The sequence below is a fragment of the Anomaloglossus baeobatrachus genome, chromosome 1 (assembly GCF_048569485.1).
Source record: "Anomaloglossus baeobatrachus isolate aAnoBae1 chromosome 1, aAnoBae1.hap1, whole genome shotgun sequence".
In the NCBI taxonomy this organism is placed as follows: domain Eukaryota; kingdom Metazoa; phylum Chordata; class Amphibia; order Anura; family Aromobatidae; genus Anomaloglossus; species Anomaloglossus baeobatrachus.
This window is the reverse complement of record NC_134353.1, coordinates 67,384,139-67,408,293: the sequence shown is the minus strand read 5'-3', so window position 1 is coordinate 67,408,293 and position 24,155 is coordinate 67,384,139. Positions and strand designations below refer to the sequence as shown.

Below are 24,155 nucleotides of genomic sequence, written 5' to 3'. Positions count from 1 at the left end.
GAGTCACCTCACAGACCATGCCGGGTGCATGGTGTGTGAGTACAGCACTCACATATAATCCACTGCAGTGATCGAGCATTGCAGTGGATTATATCAGTCGCAGGGGAAAAAAAAAAAAAACACAAAGAATTGACATGTCCATTGTTTTCGTGCTGGGACTAAACGATTGGGCTAATTAGATAGTTAATTGTGCTTCCACAAAGCAAAATAAAATAAAAAAAAAAGACAGATATGAGGCAGCCATTCCAGTCTTGAATCACTGAATTGGTGCTGGATTTATTATCTAATATATAAAGCTGTGTGTGTGTGTGCTGGATTTATTATCTAGTATATAAAGCTGTGTGTGTGTGTGTGTGTGTGTGTGTGTGTGTGTGTGTGTGTGTGTGTGTGTGTGTGTGTATGTGTGTCATAAGCTATGTTTTGAGGGGAAATTTTAACCTCGCTCTTTACAGTTATTCACCAAAAAACCTGCCTCCATTAAAGCGAATGGAACTGGGAGCCACAGCGCAGCCAGAACTTCAGAAGAATGCGCAAGCCATGCCCTTAAATGGAATGTTGGCGTGTCAAAATGCAGCCAGGGAAAGAGACAGACACAAACAGGGAGAGAGGCAGACACAAAGAGACAGACACAGACAAAGAGACAGAGACAGACACAGGGAAACAGACAGACAGGAAAGAGAGGGAAAGAGACAGACAGGGTAAGAGACACAGAAAGACAGGTAAAGAGACAGACAAAGCGACAGAGGGAAAGAGACAGACAGGGAAAGAGAGGGAAAGAGACAGACAGGGAAAGAGACACAGGGAAAGTGACAGATAGAAAGACAGACAGGGAAAGAGATAGACAGACATGGAAAGAGATTGAGACAGACGGAGAAAGAGACAGACAGACAAAGATAGAGAGAGAGACAGAGAGATATATACAGAGGGGGAGACAGACATTATAATTACATTTCTATCTATTTGTTTTGTGGTTTTTGTGTGCAGAATGCATTTTTGTTAATACATTCTATTTTGTTAACAGCAGTTATTAACCCTGGCGAAGCCGGGTAGTACAGCTAGTATTCTTTAAATATGCAATGGCTGGTGCCCCCTCACCTGATGATACTGGATGAGCCGCAGCAGCATGGACACCACCACTTCTTTCTGAGTCTCCAGTTCTTTTCCGGCATCAGCCTTATTTACTCCCCTTAGTACAAATAGGTCATGTACAATGGGCTGCAACGCTGGAATAGCTACAATACAAAAATCATTCCGCACATTGACAAATTGTATACTTCTATTGAGTGCACTTATCAATGATGTAAGGCATAATTGCATCTACTGCAAAAAACACAATGAGCAAAAAGACAAGCAGGACCCTGGTCTGGCAGCCATGTTGGTAGTCATATGACTGGTAAACCAGAGCCCTGTGACCCTCATCCGTTTTGTCTGATTATTAGGTCTGGCTCAACAGATACACACGACATCAGCAAAAGGCGCAAAAAGGCACCGGGGACATCGGCAACTCGGAGCTTGTTCACAGGACTCCAGTCTGGCGGTCACAGGACAATGACGTGACCGCTTGAGCGGGGTCCCTCAAATATTTTCGCTGACCTCTCCTGTAGAGTAATCTCTCTTGTCCACCTACCATGGGTCACAGCTTTTCTCCCGCTGGCCATTATACCATCGCACAGCTGGATAATTTTGGGAATGCCAATGATCTGCTTGGAATGGTAACGCTCATAGGACAGCAGTACCAGGAAAAAGAACACGTTAGGAATGATGGCTTCCGATTCCCTAGTTTGATGATGGAAAACATGAATTAAAAATATATATTATATCTGCAGTACAAATATAAATATGTATGGCTAATAGGCAAGAAACACAACAGTTGGGCGAGGAACTTACCTGAACTGACCCACTTCAATGTACTCAAATTGCTTCAGAACAAAGCCAATGAAGACCTAAAAAGCATAAATGTGTAGAAGAACATTAAATAGATGTGTAAAGTGGGGAAAAAAAATCTTTTAAAGGGGAGTGGTCAGCAGATAAGTGTCATGCGGTGTCCAGCGTTGCATGGATTGGGTGCAATGAAGGCGTCGAACTCCATTCACACTGCAGAGACTAACAAACCGCCTGGTATCACTTAGTTACACAACCTGTATTGTGCGTCGGCTGGTTCTGGTTTCATTGCTCTCCAGTACAGCATAAGTTAATCCCTGCTGGCTTGTGACAGTTTGCTGGGAGCCAAGGAAGCTGATCACCACCAGCTGCCCTCACCTTTTATAAGCTTCTGGATACTGGGACTGAGAGCTGGATATAGCTTCTGCTACCTCGGTTCCTATGGTTATCCAGTTCTATGGTGATATACAAGTTACGGAGCAGCGTGGTGTGTGAGTCTTGCAGTTATGTAGCTATTTCCTACCCCTTTTGCGTTACTTTCCAGTACACATACTTTCCCTCCTTTGTATGCAGTGTGCACAAGTTTTTGTTTACCCTTGTCTGTGATTATTTGTGGGGTTTTGGTTACTAGGTTTCCAGCCCGCTCTCTGGGTGCATGGAAGTAGTTTGGACAGGAGACAGGGCCACGTTGGAGGCTCGAACCTGGCTACCATCGAGCCTACTTTCGAGATGACGAACAACACAGAGGCCACAATCTTAGGGTCAGCCAAGGAGCCTCTGTTCCATCCATACACCCCAGTGACAATAAGAATCTTCAACATCTAAAGCAAATTTATGCACATATTACATGATCACTTAGGTTATTCCAGTTTGTTGCCTGGGTTACTGGCTACTGCTGTGGTCTGGCAGCGGTGGCTTACAAGCTTTCTAATAGAGCTTGGAAGCGCTCCTCTAAAGCATGCGGTTAGCGCCCGATCTGACCAGCTTCAGTATCGTTCCGCTCCTCCGATGCTGTTGGGGATAATCGACCTCCACTTTCAGCAATTGGAGACCTCAAAATATACAAGGATGCCAGGAATAAAGGAACAGAACAGCGTTGATAGGACCAAATGGACTAACAATCTTTTCCAATATGTCAGAAGGTATTCAGTGGCGCATATACTTTTTATGTTAGGTTTTCTCCGCAATGTGTGCGCTCATCAGCAAATCCAACCCTCCTTATGCCACCCATCATCATTATTTCTACAGTGATGGGCAGGAGCTATTACCTGGTCAGAGTCCAGCAGGCAGTAGTTAACACGGAGCTGGACCAGCTGGGCGAGGAGGTCGAGGACTTGTCTCTGAAGATGTACAGATGTCGTGGTGGTGTACTGCTTCAAGGCTTTAATCACCAGGGGCTCAAACAGACGAATGTGATTGTGAATAGTATTCTGCAGCAAAAAAATAGAAAACATCTTTTATCTTCTGTAAATAACTAATGACTCGACGACTTGTGTCTGCCTCTTACTGACACTAAGTTCTAGTGTTGAGGTGTAGCAGATTGAGATCCTAGACGGTCTCTAATCCTGGTAATGCAGAAATGATTTATAACCACTCCTGTATTCTCCTTTCCATTGGGATCCTAAACCATCTCTGATTCTGGGAAGGCAGAAGTGGTTTATAACCACTCCTGTATTCTCTTTTCCATTGGGAACCTAGACTGTCTCTGATCCTGAGAAGGCAGAAGTGGTTTATAACAATTCCTATCTTCTACTTTCCAACATTCATAAAGCTGAAAAGATTGAGTATTGTTCATGGCAATGCACACCCACATCAGCGCCACTAGCTACATAAAAAGGAGCAGCTCTCATCTGTAAAAGGGGCATCTATAAAGGTCTATAATGGAAAACGGCAAAATGAAAGACTAAAATAAATGTTGAAGGGGTTGTACGTTGAAAACGAGTTGTTTTATTTTTTTCTATCATTTATTGACGCTCGGTAGCCCCATAGGGAAATGATGAAACTATGGTCAAGCATCCTTTCTAATGGAGATCAAAGTGCTCCAATCTCCCAATCGATGGGGATCCCAGTGGTCAAAGATCCCCCGGCCAATAAGTTATCACTGAACATCCCCTTTAACGCCTTCTAGGGACCTTTAACGCCATTAGTAGAAAAAAAAAAAAAACAATGGTGACCCTCCCAAGGAACTCTCTCAGGCTCTTCAAAAAAGCGTGCGAGTGCAAAGAAGGAGGAACAATTGCAAATATTGGGACAGGCAATAGATTAAGGGGTGCTTCACACACAGCGAGATCACTGCTGAGATCGCTTTTTTGTGACGCAGCAGTGACCTCATTAGCGATCTCGCTGTGTGTGACACTGAGCAGCGATCTGGCCCCTGCTGTGAGATTGCTGCTCGTTACACACAGCCCTGGCTCGTTTTTTTATTGTTGCTCTCCCGCTGTGACGCACAGATCGCTGTGTGCGACAGCGAGAGAGCGACGAAAAAGAGAATTTTGTTTACTTACCGTAAATTCTTTTTCTTATAGTTCCGTATTGGGAGACCCAGACATTGTTTGGGTGTATAGCTTCTGCCTCCGGAGGACACACAAAGTACTACACTCAAAAGTGTAGCTCCTCCCTCTGAGCCTATACACCCCCTGGAGAACCAGATCTAGCCAGTTTAGTGCAAAAGCTGAAGGAGAATAGCCACCCACAAGTAAAAACAGAGCAAGAACCGGAACAACCGGAGACTCTGTCCACGACAACAGCCGGTGGTAACACGCGGAACAAGAAACTGCCAAAAGGCAACAGGGAGGGTGTTGGGTCTCCCAATACGGAACTATAAGAAAAAGAATTTACGGTAAGTAAACAAAATTCTCTTTTTCTTTATCGTTCCTATGGGAGACCCAGACATTGGGACGTCTCAAAGCAGTCCATGGGTGGGAATAAACAGAAAACTAAGAAGTAGGCGGAGCCTAACTTCACAAATGGGCGACAGCCGCCTGAAGGACGCGTCTGCCCAAGCTCGCATCTGCCGAAGCATGAGCATGCACTTGGTAGTGCTTTGAAAAGGTATGCAGGCTAGTCCAAGTGGCAGCCTGACAGACTTGCTGAGCCGCAGCCTGGTGCCTGAAAGCCCAAGAGGCACCGACAGCTCTGGTCGAGTGTGCCTTGATCCCCGGCGGGGGAGGCACCCGAGAACACTGGTAGGCATCCGAAATGGTCGACCTAATCCAAAAGGCTAAGGTCGGCTTAGAAGCAGAGAGGCCCTTACACCGACCTGTGGTTAGCACAAAAAGAGAGGTGCACCGCCTAAGAACAGCGGTGCGAGACACATAGATCCGGAGAGCACGCACCAGATCCAGAGTATGCAACGCTTTTTCAAAGCGATGAACAGGAGCCGGACAAAAGGAAGGTAGGGTAATGTCCTGGTTAAGGTGGTAAGGAGAAACCACCTTAAGGAGAAAGTCCGGAGTCGGACGGAGAACCACCTTGTCTTGATGAAAAACCAAAAAAGGTGACTCCGAAGAGAGCGCAGCCAAATCAGAGACTCTCCTGAGGGAAGTTATGGCCACTAGAAAGACCACTTTCTGTGAAAGACGAAACAAAGAAACCTCCCTAAAAGGCTCAAAGGGGGGTTTCTGCAAAACCGTGAGAACCAAATTGAGGTCCCAGGGATCCAAGGGCCGCCGGTAAGGCGGAATGATGTGAGACACACCTTGCATGAAGGTGCGGACCTGAGCCAGCCGGGCGATACGCCGCTGGAACAGCACTGACAGAGCCGAGACTTGTCCCTTGAGAGAGTTGAGGGACAGTCCCAGCTGCAGACCGGACTGGAGAAAAGACAGAAGGGTCGGCAAGGAAAAAGGCCAAGGAGGATGGCCGGAAGAGCGACACCAGGACAGGAAAATTTTCCAAGTCCTGTGATAGATCTTGGCAGAGGAAGACTTACGGGCCCGAGTCATAGTGGAGATGACTTCAGGGGGGATACCAGAAGCCGTCAAGATCCAGGCCTCAAGAGCCACGCCGTCAATCTGAGAGCCGCAGAATTCTGGCGGAAAAACGGACCTTGTGAGAGAAGGTCTGGACGGTCCGGAAGATGCCACGGCACCTCTACGGACAGATGGAGCAGGTCTGGATACCAAGCTCGCCTGGGCCAGTCCGGAGCAATGAGGATGACTCAACAGCCCTCCATTCTGATCTTGCGCAGAACTCTGGGCAAGAGAGCTAGAGGGGGAAACACGTAGGACAGACGAAACTGGGACCAGTCTTGAACCAGAGCGTCCGCGGCGAATGCTTGAGGATCGTGGGAGCGAGCCACGTAAACCGGAACCTTGTTGTTGTGATGGGATGCCATTAGGTCCACGTCCGGAGTGCCCCACTTGCGGCAGATTGACTGAAACACTGCTGGATGCAGGGACCACTCGCCACTGTCCACGGTTTGACGGCTGAGATAATCTGCCTCCCAGTTTTCCACGCCTGGGATGTGGACTGCGGATATGGTGGACTTGGAGTCCTCCGCCCATTGAAGGATGCGTTGTACCTCCAACATTGCCAGGCGGCTGCGTGTCCCGCCTTGGTGATTGATGTAGGCAACCGCTGTCGCGTTGTCTGACTGGACTCGGATGTGCTTGCCCGCCAATAGGTGGTGAAAAGTTAGGAGAGCCAGAAGCACGGCTCTGCTTTCCAGCACATTGATCGAGAGGGCTGACTCGGACGGAGTCCAAGTGCCCTGTGCTCGGCGGTGGAGACATACCGCTCCCCAGCCAGATAGACTGGCATCCGTGGTGAGGATCACCCAGGACGGGGCCAGGAAGGAGCGTCCCTGAGACAGAGAGAGGGGCCGAAGCCACCACTGAAGAGAGCTCCTGGTCTGTGGCGACAGAGCCACTAACCTGTGCAAGGAGGAAGGCCGCTTGTCCCAACAGCGGAGAATGTCCAGCTGCAGTGGACGCAGATGGAACTGGGCAAAGGGAACAGCCTCTATTGACGCCACCATCTGACCCAGCACCTGCATCAGGTGCCTGATGGAATAACGGCGGGGCCTCAGCAGAGAGCGCACCGCCAGTTGGAGGGACTGCTGTTTGATTAAGGGCAACTTCACAAGTGCCGGCAGAGTCTCGAACTGCATCCCTAGGTACGTGAGACTCTGGGTCGGAGTCAGAGTGGATTTGGGAAGATTGACAAGCCACCCGAATTGGGCTAGAGTGGCGAGAGTGAGCGAGACACTCCGCTGACAGTCTGCGCTGGATGAAGCCTTGACTAGAAGGTCGTCCAGGTAAGGAATCACTGCCAACCCCTGGAGGTGCAGAACCGCAACCACTGCTGCCATGACCTTGGTGAATACCCGAGGGGCCGTGGCTAACCCGAAGGGGAGAGCCACAAATTGGAAATGTTCCTCTCCGAATGCAAAACGTAGCCAACGCTGGTGTGAAACTGCAATTGGCACATGGAGATAGGCATCTCTGATGTCGATGGATGCCAGGAAATCCCCTTGGGTTATTGAGGCAATGACTGACCGCAGAGACTCCATGCGAAAATGCCGCAACTGAACATGCTTGTTGAGAAGCTTGAGATCCAGGATGGGCCGGAAGGAACCGTCCTTTTTGGGGACTAGGAAGAGATTTGAGTAGAAACCTCTGAACCGTTCCCGGGCGGGAACCGGTACAATTACTCCGCTGGCCTGCAAGGATGCCACGGCCTGAGAGAAGGCGGCGGCCTTGGAGCAGGGGGGAGTTGACAGAAAAAATCTGTCTGGCGGGTTGGAAGAGAATTCTATCCTGTAGCCGTGGGAGATGATATCCCACACCCACTGATCGGAGACGTGTTGAAACCACGCGTCGCCAAAGTGGGAGAGCCTGCCACCGACTAAGGACGTTGCTGGCGCGGACAGATAGTTAAGAGGAGGCTGCCTTAGTGGCAGCAGCTCCTGCGGTCTTCTGTGGACGTGCTTTTGTGCGCCAGTTGGATTTTTGGTCCTTGGCTGAGTTAGTGGACGAGGCTGAGGGCTTAGAGGACGACCAGTGGGAGGAACGAAAGGAACGAAGCCTCGACTGATTCCTACCATGGACAGGTTTCCTGGTTTTGGTTTGTGGCATGGAAGTACTCTTCCCGCCAGTAGCTTCCTTAATAATTTCATCCAGCTGTTCACCGAACAGCCTGGATCCAGCAAAAGGGAGTCCAGCAAGGTACTTCTTTGAAGAAGCATCTGCCTTCCACTCTCGAAGCCACAAGATCCTGCGGATAGCGAGGGAATTAGCTGAAGCCACCGCAGTGTGGTGAGCAGCCTCTAGCATGGCAGACATGGCATAGGATGAAAAAGCTGAAGCTTGGGAAGTTAAGGTAACCATTTCGGGCATAGATTCCCTGGCGAGGGAATGCATCTCCTCTAGAGAAGCAGAGATGGCTTTAAGAGCCCACACTGCTGCAAAAGTCGGGGAGAACGAGGCCCCTGCCGCCTCATATACAGATTTGGCCAGAAGGTCAACCTGGCGGTCAGTGGAATCCTTAAGAGAGGTGCCATCAGCCACTGATACAACGGTCCGGGCTGAGAGTCTAGACACCGGGGGGTCTACCTTTGGTGAATGAGCCCACTCCTTGACCACCTCAGGTGGAAAGGGAAAACGGTCATCAGAACCACGCTTTGGGAAGCGTTTGTCAGGACAGGCCCTAGGCTTGGTCACAGCGGCCTGAAAACTGGAGTGGTTAAAGAACACACTCTTTGTCCTCTTAGGCGAGGTAAACTGGTGCTTTTCTGCCAGAGAGGGTTGCTCCTCTGATACTGGCGGATTGAGATCCAGTACAGAATTAATGGACGCAATCAAATCACTAACATCTGAGTCACTTTCGGACAGATCAATGGGGCACATGGAGTTAGCCTCCGAGCCCCCTGTAAAGGCATCCTCCTCGTCCTGCGAGTCAGCTTCTGAAAAAGAGCCGCGGGACGAGGAAGGAGAGGGAGCCCTGCGTCTCCTTTTAGGAGGACGGGGTCTGGGACCAGATGATGAATCCTCTGTGAGCTCCGGTCCTGAGAGAGCCCTAGCAGCAGAGGCACCCTGTGAAGGGGGCTGATGCATGTTCAGCAAAGTCCTGAACAGCTGTCCCATGGAGTCGGCAAAAGACTGGGAGATAGACCTAGATAAGGATTCTACCCAAGCCGGGGGTTCAGCCACAGGAGCCGGAGCAGCCGGAGAGACCACTGGGGGTGCGATTCCAGGCTGTGGCACCGCCAAGTTAGAGCAGGCATCACAATGTGGATAGGTGCTCTGTTCAGGCAGTAGGAGCTTACATGCAGTGCATACTGAATACAGCTTTGGAGCCTTGCTCCTCGTGTGAGACATGCTGCTGGAGTGGGGGCTCTGCCAGAATGACCCCCAGAGAGTATATACAGAGGTCCACAACCAGAGGTTGTGGCTTACCAGACCGCTGGAGCGGTGTTGTGTGCCCTCCAGATCCCGAAGCCCGGACCCCCAAGCACCTCAGCAGGGATGCTGCAGACCAGTGCTGATCGCAGGGAAAAACTCTGAGAAAATGGCCGCTGGAGCGAAGAGAGGGGGCGGGACTCACTCTGGGAGCGGGATCTGGAGGGCCATAGAGACTTACAGGGGAGGAGACATGTACCCAGTGAGGAGTGTCCCTCCCCTGTGCAGAACGGCTGCTGGGCGGAGCCGCGCTGTCCCTCTGCATGAATGACATGCGAGGGCAGTGAAACTGAAAGTAGGCCTCCGGCGAAGCCGGGGCCTAAATTTGAGCGGTGCGGCCGGCGCGCAGGCACCATCGGTGCGGTTCTCAGGCGACAGCCAGAGAACCCGCCGGAAATGTCATAAAACTCACTCAGCACACTCTCCCACAACAATAAAGTACAGGGACCCCCAATATATAAACGCCTCAGGTACTTAGCTTGCTGAGACGCAGGGTTCCAAGTCCCTGGGGATGAGTGCTCCGGTCCAGCAGGATCCTGAAGGGCTGCGGATGGAGACCGGTCTCCTGCCAAGCATGGAGAACCGTGCTGGCTCCCACTTCAAGCCAGAGCCCAGGAGGGATGGTGAAGGAGCACGGCATGTAAGGCTCCAGCCTTGGAATCAACCTTAACAGCACCGCCGACACAGTGGGGTGAGAAGGGACATGCCGGGGGTCCAGGCTTGGACCCGCTTTTCTTCAAACTCTTTCCAAAAATGAAAAATCAGATGAGAATGCATGTGTGGATGTATGCCTCCTGAACACAAAGCGATAAACTGGCTAGATCTGGTTCTCCAGGGGGTGTATAGGCTCAGAGGGAGGAGCTACACTTTTGAGTGTAGTACTTTGTGTGTCCTCCGGAGGCAGAAGCTATACACCCAATGTCTGGGTCTCCCATAGGAACGATAAAGAAATGAAGCGAGTAGGGAGCAGTAGCCGGCATCTGGCAGCTGCGGTAAGCTGTAACCAGGGTAAACATCGGGTAACCAAGGTGGTTACCCGATATTTACCTTCGTTACCAGCCTTCGCAGCTCTCACGCTGCCAGTGCCGGCTCCTGCTCTGTGCACATGTAGCTGCAGTACACATCGGGTTAATTAACCTGATGTGTACAGTAGCTAGGAGAGCAGGGAGCCAGCGCTAAGCAGTGTGCGCGGCTCCCTGCTCTCTGCACATGTAGCGACGTTATGATCGCTGCTGCGTCGCTGTGTTTGACAGCTAAGCAGCGATCATAACAGCGACATACAAGGTCGCTGTTGCGTCACAGAAAATGGTGACGTAACAGCAACGTCGTTGTCGCTGTCGCTATGTGTGAACCCAGCTTAACTCTTCTATTATCAACTCGAAGGATCACCTTGTCAGCACGGTGCTTAGTAACGTTGGTAATGTTGTTCTTCAGCTGAGAAGACACTTTCTGCAGAACATCAAACCACCTGTAAAAAGAGAAAAATCATAGGAAACACAGGTAAGGAAAGTGAAAATAGGAAGACGAGGCATCGCTGCTGCATGTGCGATTGTGTGATCTTACCCCGACGTGTCCTGCTCTTGGTCCGCCTGAACCATGTTTCTTAGGCTGGCGTCTGCCAATGCCTGAGTGAAATGTGTGTAGGGAGCCATGAAGCAGTAATGGTACAAGCCAGGGCGCAGGTTGGAGGAGCCCAGGCGCTGAGCCTTGCCCTGTGATTTACCAGGGTTGGAGCATAAAGCCTCAAATTGTGATGCCAAGTTCGTCCCAAAAAGTGTCTTCAATAGCTGAAGGAATCAAATGTAAGATCAGTAAGTGCTCATATCGCAGAGGACCGAGCAAGGTGGAGACCAAAAAATGGCAATTTTGCATGTCAATTTAAGCCATAAGGGTTAATTAAATTTGTATTTTGGAAGATCAAACTATCACAGACAGAGGACCCCTCCGTCCATTAGCCTTAAATTCCCCAAAATAGATGAAAATGGTTTAAAAAAGACCTGGGAAAACTATGGCTACATCCTATCGCAGGCTACATCCGGCACTTTGGCTGTTCCTATCCATCCCACGAATCGGGAAAGCAAAGTGGCTGGAAGCAATGGCTTGCCCTCCCACCGCAATCAGAAGTTTCAATTTCCCCGGAGAATGTGGTGATGGAGGAGGGAGCCGTCAGCTCAGTCTTCCACTATGACAGACTCTCAGGGCAGCAGGAGCGGTGATGTCGTTACACCGCACCTTCTTTGGATCCTCGGTGTGCAGAGCAAAGACCGGAGCAGTGCGCTGATGGAATGAGCGAGGCGAGTAGGGCTTAATTTTTGTCCAAGAAACAAAAATAAAAGTTGATCAGCACAATTTGTGGGGCAATATGTGGGGCCATCAATAACTGTTTGAGGGCTGTGGGGGGGGGGGGGAATCATACAGTGTGGGTCATCAATTTGTGATGTGGGGCTGTGAAGGATCATAATGAAGGGCCTATTCTGTGTTGGGGGGCTGCGAGGGATCGTAATGAAGGGCCTATTCTGTGTTGGGGGGCTGTGAGGGATCGTAACGAAGGGGCCTATTCTTCTGTGTTGGGGGGTTGTGAGGGATCATACTATGGGGGTTATCACCTGTGATTGGCAATGCTGTGGAGGCCACGATACTCTGTGGATCATTGGGGATTATACTGTGTGGAGGACCATAAGGAGCATCATACTGTACAGGGGGGCTGTGGGGTCATCATTATGTGTTGTATGCAGTATGGAAGATCATAATGTGGGGGGGGGGGGTCATCGCACTGTGTTTGGGGGTTCTGTAGAGGCCATCATACTATGTTGGAGAGCTGTGGGGACCATCATAATGTGCTGGTGGGCTATGGAGGATAATACTGTGATGGTTACCATTCTGTATATAGGGAGCTGTAGGAGACCATACTGTGTGGGTGTCATCATTCTATGTGTGGAATCATAATTTTTTGAAGGCTTTGGGGGCCATCATATTGTGTTGGGGGATGTCATGGATAATACTATGTGGGTCATCATACTGTGTTTGGTAGCATACGGTGTTGGGTGGCTGTCATGGATAATACTATGTGGGGGGTGCTGTGGGGGCCATCATACTGAATGGAAACATACTTTTGGGAGAGGGGGCTGTGGGGGCTCATACTGTGTGTTGGACTATCATTCTGTCTTGAGGTGCCTTAAGGGCATCATACTGTAGGTGAGGGGCTGTGGGATCGTATATACTGCATAGAGAGCAGTAAGGCCGTAACCTGTGTGTGGGGGTTGTGTGGCCATCATACTGTTTTAGGGGGGAGTCTGGTGATCTTTGTATACAGGAGGAAGGAGGAGTATGATTTATTGCTTTTTATAAAAATGAGTAAAGTATATGGTTTTGATCTGCTCAATAAGCAAGACAAATATTAATATAAATTATTATTATTATTATTATTATTATTATTATTATTATTAATAATAATAATAATAATAATAATAATAATAATAATAATATTATTATTATTATTATTATTATTATTAATTTATAAGTTAATATTGAACAGAATTAATTTCAATTTTCAACCCTCTGCAATAGACAGTGTCTCTCAACTGGCCCTATTGGAAAATTAATTGGCCACCTCTGGGTGAAAGTATTAACGAGTCAATTACCCCCAAATCATTCACATCACTGCACGGCCCTAAGACCTAGCTGTTCATAACCATTATAGCAGGGGTCTAGCTGCCCATACATGGAGGTTTGTAGTCCAAATAGTGGCATTTTGCCCAGACACGGATGTTTTTAACCTAGATAGTGGCATTTAAGTTAGGTTCCCGGATTACAGAGATTACCTTGCCGTTGGTTCTGGGTTTACATGCATTGGCCAATACATAAACTAAATATCTCTCTTTTGCAGTAATGCAGTGCCATATTTTCCCTTCTACATTTTTGGCTTTTTCAGTGTGCGACTATGCATTTATAGTTACTATGTTTTTTCAGTTAGCACCTGTTCACATTTGTTGGATGTGCGTGTCTGTTTTTTTGATATTTCCAGGCGTGCCAGGAAGGCGACTAATACAGTTCTGGAAAAACGCTACACAAACTCTAAAATATAGCACCAGTGACCGGATATACAATGCAAAACCGGCTCCAGTTAGGGCTGTATTTATAGCTCTTGCTGCCCTAAGCGTGTAAAGGGAATCTGTCAGCAGGTTTTCGCTATGTAAGCTGAAGATCGCCTGCTGCAAGGGTTAACACACAGAATTCAGGGATGCCTGTATTGTCAAGGTCCGATCTGTTGTTTATTTGCTATGTTTGTTTAACCCCTTCAGCCCCCGGGCATTTTGCGTTTTTCCGTTTTGTTTTTTTCCTCTTTTTCTTCTGAGAGCCGTAACTTTTTTTATTTTTCCGTCAATCTTGCCATGTTAGAGCTTGTTTTTTTTTTGCGGGACGAGTTGTACTTTTAAATGAAACCATAAGTTTTACCATATGGTGTACTGGAAAACGGCAAAAAAATTCCAAGTGCGGAAATATTGCAAAAAAAAGTGTGATCGCACAATAGTTTTTTGGGATATTTTATTCACTGTGTTCACTATATGGTAAAACTGATGTGTCATTGTGATGCCTGATGTCGTTGCGAGTTTGTAGATACCAAACATGAATAGGGTTACTTGTATTTAAGGGGTTCAAAAAATTTCACAAGCTTGTCCAAAAAAAGTGGTGCACGTTTTGCGCCATTTTCCGAAACCCGTAGTGTTCTCATTTTTTGGGATCTATGGCTCAGTGATGGCTTATTTTTTGCGTCTCGAGCTGATGTTTCTAATGGTACCATTTTTGCGCAGATGCTACGTTTTGATTGCCTGTTATTGCATTTTGCGCAAAGAAGGGAATTTTGTTTACTTACCGTAAATTCCTTTTCTTCTAGCTCCAATTGGGAGACCCAGACAATTGGGTGTATAGCTATTGCCTCTGGAGGCCACACAAAGTATTACACTTAAAAGTGTAAGGCCCCTCCCCTTCTGGCTATACACCCCCAGTGGGATCACTGGCTCACCAGTTTTAGTGTCAAAGCAAGAAGGAGGAAAGCCAATAACTGGTTTAAAGAACAATTTAATCCGAGGAAACATCGGAGAACTGAACCATACCACATGAACAACATGTGTACCCGAAAAAACAGAAAAACCCAGAGAAAACAGGGCGGGTGCTGGGTCTCCCAATTGGAGCTAGAAGAAAAGGAATTTACGGTAAGTAAACAAAATTCCCTTCTTCTTTTTCGCTCCTAATTGGGAGACCCAGACAATTGGGACGTCCAAAAGCAGTCCCTGGGTGGGTAAAAGAATACCTCGTGATAGGGCCGTCAAACAGCCCTTTCCTACAGGTGGGCAATTGCCGCCTGAAGGACTTATCTACCTAGGCTGGCGTCTGCCGAAGCGTAGGTATGCACCTGAAAATGCTTGGTAAAAGTATGCAGATCCAATCAGGTAGGTGCCTGACACACCTGCTGAGCCGTAGCCTGGTGCCGTAATGTCCAGGATGCACCCACGGCTCTGATAGAATGGGCCTTCGGCCTTGAGAGAACCAGAAGCCCAGTAGAACTGTAGGTTTCAAGAATTGGTTCCTCGATCCCCCGAGCAAGGGTGGATTTGGAAGCTTGCGACTGTTTACGCCGACCAGCGACAAGGACAAAGAGTGCATCCGGGTGGCGCAGGAGCGCCATGCGGGAAGTAGAACCTGAGTGCTCTCACCAGAACCAACAGATGCAAATCTTTCTGAAATTGGTGGACTGGACGAGGACACAAAGAAGGTGAGGTGATATCCTGATTGATATGAAAGTGGGATACCACCTTAGGGAGAAATTCCGGAACCGGACGCAGAACTACCCTGTCCTGGTGAAGGACCAGGAAGGGAGTTTGTATGAGAGCGTTGCTAGCTCGGACACTGTCCTAAGAGACGAGACCGTTACTAGAAGGCCACTTCCCGTGAAAAGCGGGAAGGGAGACATCTTTCAAAGGCTCGAAAGGCGGCATCTGGAGAGCAATTAGAACCTTGTTCAGATCTCAGGGCTCTAACGGCCGCTTGTACGGAGTGCTGAGAAGACAAACTCCCCGTAGGAACGTGCGTACCTGAGGAAGTCGTCGTTTCTGAAAAATACAGATAGCGCTGAGACTTGTCCCTAAAGGGAACTGAGCGACAACCCATTTTCCTACCTAGATTGCAGGAAGGAAGGAAACATAGACGATGCAACCGGCCAGGGAGAAACACCCTGCGCCGAGCACCGAGATAAGAATATCTTCCACGTCCTGTTCAAATGGAAGAATGGCCCTTGAGACAGCCAGTCTGATTGGTCTGGTAGTGCCCCCGGTTAGCCTACCGTGAGGCACCACAGAACCGAGTACCACAACATCCTCGGCCAATCTGTAGCGACGAGGATGGCGCGGCCGCAGTCGGTCTTGATCTAGCGCAGTACTCTGGGCAACAATGCCAGAGGTGGCACCTAAGGTAGCTGGAACTGCGACCAATGCTGAACTAAGGCGTTTGCCGCCAGAGCTCGATGATTGTGAAACCGTGCCATGAAGCTGGCACATTGTTGTTGTGCCGTGACGCCATTAGATCGACGTCCGGCCTCTGTCAGCGGCGCCAGATCTCCTGAAACCCGTCCGGGTGAGGAGACCAACCTCTTTCGGCCACACCTCAGCGACTTAGGAAGTCAGCTTCCTAGTTTCCACACTTGGGATGTGAATTGTGGATATGGTGGATGTCTTCCACCCACATCAGAACCTGCCGGACTTCCTGGAAGGCTTGCCGGTTGCGCGTTCTTCCTTGGTGGTTGATGTATGCCACCGCTGTGGAGCTGTCCGACTGAAGTCGGATATGCTTGCTTTCCAGCCGCTGTTGGAAGGTTTGTAGGGCAAGATACACTGCTCTGTGTTCAAGAACATTGATCTGAAGGGTGGACTCTTGCTGAGTCCACGTACCCTGAGCGCTGTAGTGGAGAGAAACTGCTCCCCACCCTGATAGACTCGCGTCTGTCGTAACTATCGCCCAGGATGGGGATAGGAAGGACCTTCTTTTTTAACCAAGAGGTGGGAAGAAGCCACCACCGTAGAGATTCCTTGGCCGCCTGAGAAAGAACGACGACTCTGTTGAGGGACGTCGACTCCTCGTCCCATTGGCGGAGAATGTCCCATTGTAGTGGACGCAGTAAAACTGCGCGAAAGGAACTGCCTCCATTGCTACCATCTTAAGTAGGAAGTGCATGAGGCGTCTCAATGTGTGCGACTGGTTCTTAAAGAAGAGCTTGCAGCCCGTAGTGAATGCTGTTTGTCTAGCGGAAGCTTCACTATCGCTGAGAGAGTAAGAAACTCTATGCCTAGATATGTTATCGATAGGGTCGGGGTCGGATCTGACTTTGAAAAGTTGATGATCCACCCAAAACTTTAGAGAGTCTCCAGCGCAACGTTCGGGCAGTGTTGGCATGTTTCCCAAGAGAGTGCCTTGACAAGTAGATCGTCTAAATACGGGATCACAGAGTGACTCTGAGAGTGCAGGACTGTGACTACTGCTGCCCTGACCTTGGCGAAGACCAGTGGGACTGTCGCTAGCCGGAAGGTAGAGCTACGAACAGAAGGTGTTCGTCTCCTATAACGAAGCGTAGACACGCTAGTGCTCTGGATCAATCGGCACGTGTGGATAAGCATCCTTGATGCCTAATGATGCTAGGAAATATCCTTGGGACCTTGAGGCGGAGTGATTCCATCCGGAACCGCCTGGTGTCCACGAGCTTGCTGAGCATTTTTAGATCCAGAACGGGATGGAACGGCCCGTTGTTATAGGTACCGCAAAGAATTTGGGGTAAAAACCGTGACCTTGTTCCTGAAGAGGAACGGGGGTCATCACTCTTTCTGCCTATAGAGTGCACCCTGTTTGCAGAAGAGCAGCGGCTCGGCCGGGAGGTGGAGAAATTCTGAAGAATCGAGTTGGAGGACGAGAAGTGAGCTCTATCCTGTACCCGTGAGACAGAATGTCTCACACTCAATGGTCATTGACCTATGGCAGCTAAATATCGCCAAGGCGGGAGAGCCTGCTACCGACCGAGGCCGCAAGTCATTTGGAAGCCGCCTTGGAAGCGGGTTTTCAGACTGTCGATTTTTTGGGCGTGACTGAGCCCGCTAAGAACCTGAGCTCCTCTGATCCTTTTGAGTCCACATTGGACGAGGAAAAATGGGACCTGCCCGAGCCTCGAAAAGGCCGAAAACCCCGACTGCCTCTTGCTCTGTTGGGGTTTGTTGTGTCCGGGCTGAGGAAAGGATGAATCCTTACCCCTGGACTGTTTAATGGTTACATTCACCAAACAGTCGGTCAGCAGAAAAAGGCAACTGGTAGGCAACCTTTTTTGGAAGCAGAATCTGCCTTCCATTCACTTAACGAGCAGACCAGGCTCTGCTTAAAAACACGGAGTAGCGGAGGCTACCGCCGCACGGTTCGCAGAGTCCAGGACAATCTGAATCGCGTAAGAAGCAAATGCAGACATTTGAGAGGTTAAGGATGCCACCTGCGGCACAGATGTACGTGTAACCGTGTCAATCTGTGTAAGACAAGCTGAAATAGCTTGGAGTGCCCCAAGGGAGAGAATGCCGGAGCCAACAGCAGTTCCATCTCCCACTGCAACTATGGATCTAGCTACAAGCCTGGAGATTGGAGGATGCCGCTTGAGACACTGGGTCCAGTCCCTGACCAAGTCAGGGGACAGGGATAACGTGTATCCTAAGCCGTTTGGAGAAGCGCATATCTGGATAAGCGTGGTGTTCCTGGACTGCCTCTCTGAAGGCAGAGTGGTCCAGAAAAACACGTGAAGCTGACTCCTCCACTGGAGGAGCTGTGAGAAATAACCCACATTCTATAGATGGACGCTATAAGATTATTTACTATGGCGTCACGATCAGGTGTATCCAGATTGAGAGCGGTCTCAGGATCAGAATCCTGAGCCGCTACTTCCGCCTCATTACACAGCGAGTCCTTCTGCTAGGACCCTGATGAAACCGAGGCCACTCATAGTGAGCCCGCTTAGGCTGTCTGGGACTGACGTCCGTGCAGAGCCGTGACTCTGGGATGCGTGTGACATTCCCGGAGCTGTTAGTTGTTCACACTGAGGGGGGCCATGGATCAATGATTCAACAGTGCCCATATTGTGAGAGACATGTCCGGACTGCTAGGCTTCTAGTATCATAGCCATAGTCTCAGAAAAACTGTCAGTAAATACTGCAGACACAGTCCTCATCCCCTGGCCATTAGTGCATACAATGGGAGTCTATGTAACCTGCCGGCCGTATAGCCGTACATGCTGTACCAGCTGTATAGAAAAACATTTGGTTCTGCACCTTTGTTTTACACAGAGAATATGCTGATAACTCCTCCGCATAATCCAGGAGGGTATATACAACGTGCGACCAAACAGTGCAATGTATATAGTACAAGCATATCTATAAGTGCACTTCTGCACTAGTGGGGTTAGCACCACAGGTGCTGCTTAACGCCTGTTGCAGCGATTGTGTGACTATCAGAATGCCAGGGTCTTCCACACTTGTCTCTGTTCGTACAGAAACTGACACTAATGGCTGCCGGCGTCCTTGTAGAGAAGGAAGCCGTGGGCGTGCCTGAGAAAGTGCGGGAATCCGGATTCACAGTGCACACAGTGAGAGGGGTGGAGTATGCAAAACATACTCCAGCTCTCAGCGCTGCTGTGCTATGCAGCGTCACGCCCCTACCCTGACTGTCAGGGCTGTGGGCGGTAACGAAGGGAGACTAGGCCCAGAAGCCGGGGACTCGAGTTAACAGCGCGGCCGCCGTAAAAGCGCGGGCCGCGCTGAAGTCCCCGGCGCACCACAAGTGCCAGCCGCGCCGCAGTCCCAGCGGCCGGCGCGACCGATTCCTAGAAGTGGCCAGCGTCCCGCCCCTCTCCTGACTGGCAGGTCTGGGGGCGGGAACGAACGGAAGCAGGCCGCAAAAGCCGGGGACTCTAGTTATCAGCGCGGCCGCCGTAAAAGCGCGGGCCGCGCTGAAGTCCCCGGCGCACCACAAGTGCCAGCCGCGCCGCAGTCCCAGCGGCCGGCGCGACCGATGCCTAGAAGTGGCCAGCGTCCCGCCCCTCTCCTGACTGGCAGGTCTGGGGGCGGGAACGAACGGAAGCAGGCCGCAAAAGCCGGGGACTCTAGTTATCAGCGCGGCCGCCGTAAAAGCGCAGGCCGCGCTGAAGTCCCCGGCGCACTACAAGTGCCAGCCGCGCCGCAGTCCCAGCGGCCGGCGCGACCAATTCCCATAAGTGAGCCTGCTTCAGCGAAGCTGAATGAGGCCATGGCACAGGCGCCGCAGCGCTGATGTCCCCCGGCGCACTACAACACCCAGCATGCTGCGGTGTGAGCGCCAAATGCACGGGGACACAGAGTACCTTGAGGAAGCAGGGCCATGTCCCTGATGTACTCCGCTCCATCCAGCATCTTCTCCAGGGGCTGTAGATGGAGCACGGTCTCAGTGCCTGGAGACCGGTAAATCCCACTTCACCCAGAGCCCTGTAAAAAGGGATGGGGAAGGAATCAGCATGTGGGCTCCTGCCGCCGTACCCGCAATGGGTACCTCAACCTTACAAACACCTCCGACATACAGTGGGGTGAGAAGGGAGCATGCTGGGGACACTATATGTGTCCTCTTTTCTTCCATCCGACATAGTCAGCAGCTGCTGCTGACTAAAAAGTGGAGCTATGCGTGGATGTGTTGCCTCCTTCGCACAAAGCACAAAACTGGTGAGCCAGTGATCCCACTGGGGGTGTATAGCCAGAAGGGGAGGGGCCTTACACTTTTAAGTGTAATACTTTGTGTGGCCTCCAGAGGCAATAGCTATACACCCAATTGTCTGGGTCTCCCAATTAGGAGCGAAAAAGAAATGTGTGGCGACCAAAAACTGTAATTTTGGAGTTTGGAATTTTTTTGCCACTACGCCGTTTACCAATCATCTTAAATGATTTTATATTTTGATAGATCGGGCATTTCTGAACGCGGCAATACCAAATATGTGTAAATTTTTTTATTTTTTTAACCCTTTAAATTTTCAATGGGGTGAAAGGGGGGTGATTTGAACTTTTAGTTTTTTTTTTTTTTTAAACTTTTTTTTTTTTTATTTTATTAGTCCCCCTAGGGGGCTATAGCGATCAGCAATCTGATCGCTCTGCACCATCTCCAGATCACAGCTACAGAGCTGAGAACTGCAGATTTGGTGCTTTACTTTCAATGCTTGCTGTATTCCGGCATTGAGAGGAAGTGACTCATGTTATCTACAGGCGTCATCCCATGACAATGTGCTACCATGGCAACCACCGATCATGTCACGTGACTTCCGATAGGGGCGGGGTAAGTCACTGTAATGGCGGCGCGCATATACATCTCGCTGCCAGATTTTGGCAGCGAGATGTAAGGGGTAAATAATCGCGGCTGGAAGCGATTTCACCCGCGATTAGCAGGCACACATGTCAGCTGTTGAAAACAGCTCAAATGTGCGCGGAACCCCACGACCTGCCCACGGCAGGGGGCGGGGATTAACCTCACACGATCCACCTTGTGCCCAGTATGTCATGGGTTGTTAAGGGGTTAAGCAGGAGGACCTTATCATTACTTGGACTACAATGTCATGCACACAGCAGTCCCGCTGCTGTGAGTGACATCTCACTGTGAATGTACAATCTCTATAGAGAGCCTGGTGTGGACGTGCACAGCTCGCTCAGCTCTGCTACATGGCTAAATCTAAAAATTCTGATTGTGTCAGATCTGCTGCACCCAGTAATCTAAGTGATACACTTTTGGATTCAGGATCTCTTTGGCTCTCAGATGAGGTAGCAAAAACCTGATGACAGATTTCCCCCCTACAGCCTTATTAAAACATGGGCTGCTCCAGTCTTGAGTAATCAGCCCCGTTTTGCAGGTCACCTCCTCTATATCATTTTAAATTACAATTCTAAACTTCAGCACAAAAGGAATCTGTGTGCAATAATGGGTCTTGCAATATACTTTGACATGGGTTGCACAGACCGCACAAAAGAAGGTTCCCCCGGATCCCCCATCTGTGAGCCACAGCTGGAGGATCTTCCTCTACAGGTGACTGGTCGCTCAGTTATGTGATCGGCCGTCCTGTAATATTACATTTCTGTAGAATTTAAGCTATAATATTTGATTTCCGTTACATGTGACAGTGAGTCTCCTCAGTGAGTGACACCCGGCCTGTACATTCTCACCTGCTGGACACAGACCGTCGCCATCACTGGTTCACGACTAAAACAGGATTTGAGATAACCCAGAATTTCTTCAACGCACTGTAAAGATAACAGCAAGATGTCAGGGAGACGGGCATAACTGGAGAAGATCCAGAAACTCAGATTATTAGGCCACTGCTCTACAATTACTAAGATATTCATTTCTGGTTACAAATGATCATATTAAAGGGGTCACAGAACTTGAATTTCAGCTGCTAGGACCAGTACAACTTATGGACTATGTACAAGAGTACGTTGTATATATTTCTATGATGTATGGGCCTAGAAGGAATAGGGGTGGTGAGTGTCGCTTATGGGGAGCCCAGGGGCCTAAGGCAGGCGGGTATCCTATGGGGCGGCAGAGCGCCGGGCCCAGGGGCGAGAGGAGTGCCGGGCCCAGGGGCGAGAGGAGCGCCGGGCCCAGGGGCGAGCGTGCCGCAGGGCCCAGGGGCGAGAGGAGCGCCGGGCCCAGGGGCGAGCGTGCCGCAGGGCCCAGGGGCGAGAGGAGCGCTGGGCCCAGGGGCGAGAGGAGCGCCGGGCCCAGGGGCGAGAGGAGAGGAGCGCTCCTCTCGCCCCAGGGCCTGGCGCTCCTCTCGCCCCTGGGCCCGGCGCTCTGCCGCCCCATAGGATACCCGCCTGCCTTAGGCCCCTGGGCTCCCCATAAGCGACACTCACGGCCCCTATTCCTTCTAGGCCCATACATCATAGAAATATATACAAACGTACTCTTGTACATAGTCCATAAGTTGTACTGGTCCTAGCAAAGCCCAGGGGCGAGAGGAGCGCCGGGCCCAGGGGCGAGAGGAGCGCCGGGCCCAGGGGCGAGAGGAGCGCAGGGCCCAGGGGCGAGAGGAGCGCAGGGCCCAGGGGTGAGAGGAGCGCAGGGCCCAGGGGCGAGCGTGCCGCCGGGCCCAGGGGCGAGCGGAGCGCCGGGCCCAGGGGCCAGAGGAGCGCCGGGCCCAGGGGCGAGGGGAGCGCCGGGCCCAGGGGAGAGGGGAGCGCCGGGCCCAGGGGCGAGGGGAGCGCCGGGCCCAGGGGCGAGAGGAGCGCCGGGCCCAGGGGCGAGAGGAGCGCCGGGCCCAGGGGCGAGAGGAGCGCCGGGCCCAGGGGCAAGAGGAGCGCAGGGCCCAGGGGCGAGAGGAGCGCCGGGCCCAGGGGCGAGAGGAGCGCCGGGCCCAGGGGCGAGAGGAGCGCCGGGCCCAGGGGCGAGAGGAGCGCCGGGCCCAGGGGCGAGAGGAGCGCAGGGCCCAGGGGCGAGAGGAGCGCAGGGCCCAGGGGCGAGAGGAGCGCAGGGCTCAGGGGCGAGAGGAGCGCAGGGCCCAGGGGCGAGAGGAGCGCAGGGCCCAGGGGCGAGAGGAGCGCAGGGCCCAGGGGCGAGAGGAGCGCAGGGCCCAGGGGCGAGAGGAACGCAGGGCCCAGGGGCGTGCGTGCCGCAGGGCCCAGGGGCGAGCGTGCCACAGGGCCTAGGGGCAAGTGAAGCGCAGGGCGTAGAAACTGGCGGTGCCTTAATGACAGGAATGTTAAACAATTTACTGTGAATACAATGTGTCATACATGTTTCTCTAGTACATTCATCCATACTAAAAAAAAAAAAAAAATACCCACAAAAGGCAGAAATGTTGGTCCTCACCTTGCCAATATCAGTCAGTGTCGCCAGTTCTAATATCTGTGACAGGACATCGAGGGCCGCGCGCAGGAAACACCCAAACTTCTCATTGTTATTCTGAAGGTCCAGGGTCACCTGCAAACAGCAAATAAATCAATGGTCAGTACTAATAGAAAACAGAAGGCCATCCTGCCCTGATCTCAATTTCTTTAAAGGGAACCTGTCAGCTGGTTTTTGCTACAGTATATCACAAAAGTGAGTACACCCCTCACATTTTTTGTACATATTTTATTTCTTTTCATGAGACACCACTGAAGATCTGACCCTGTGTTACAATGTACAGTGTCAGTGTGCAGCTTGTATAACCGGGTAAATTTAGTGTCCTCTAAATAACTCAAGACACATCTATTAATGTTTAAACCGCTGGCAACAGAAGTTAGTACACCCCTATGTGAAGATGGCTCCCCAGTATCATGCAATTCATTAGTGTAGTCATATGAGATGCAGCTTCAATCTGTCGTCTTCTTCCGAAAGCTGACAGGGAGAAACCTATCACAAGCAGGAGTCGGGGGACACAAGATACAGCTGGCTCAGGACTTCACGTTCCCCCTTATAGTGGCATTATAATCATCATATGTAAAATGTCTGATGTACACTAGGTGTATCCTGTAATTTGAAGTAGACATTCATGTGCTCATTACCAGGTTCTGTAAACATCAGGTAATAATATATTTATTCACTTATATGTCAGATACATTCATAGAACACTTTACATTTAGTATGCTCTTGATGATTACATACCTTGTAGTTGGCGTATGTCGCTTTCAATACATCATATAGTTTTAAATATGATGGAAGATGGTAGAAGCTGCCAAGGGATTTGCTTGCTTGTGCTGGACCGGAAGCATCTGCCTGCCTAGAAGCTTAAATAAAGGAAGAAAACGGAAAAACACTGCCATAAAAAATTTCTGTTTTTTTTATATTAAAAGGGAACCGGTCACT

At 50.4% G+C, this 24,155-nt stretch overlaps 1 protein-coding gene across 4 annotated transcripts in view; it reads right to left on the bottom strand.

Annotated features, from left to right (window-relative positions):
- Positions 1–24,155, bottom strand: part of HTT (huntingtin) — a 399,016-nt gene that overhangs the window by 136,853 nt on the left and 238,008 nt on the right. For all 4 annotated transcript variants that reach the window (XM_075346836.1, XM_075346838.1, XM_075346839.1 and 1 more), the window contains 9 exons: positions 23,955–24,076; positions 23,178–23,288; positions 21,530–21,607; positions 10,845–11,068; positions 10,671–10,749; positions 3,150–3,311; positions 1,888–1,943; positions 1,628–1,776; positions 1,096–1,232 (listed from right to left, as the gene is read on the bottom strand). In XM_075346836.1, coding sequence (XP_075202951.1) covers positions 1,096–1,232; positions 1,628–1,776; positions 1,888–1,943; positions 3,150–3,311; positions 10,671–10,749; positions 10,845–11,068; positions 21,530–21,607; positions 23,178–23,288; positions 23,955–24,076 — 1,118 coding nt within the window. The remainder of the gene's footprint in view (positions 1–1,095; positions 1,233–1,627; positions 1,777–1,887; positions 1,944–3,149; positions 3,312–10,670; positions 10,750–10,844; positions 11,069–21,529; positions 21,608–23,177; positions 23,289–23,954; positions 24,077–24,155) is intronic.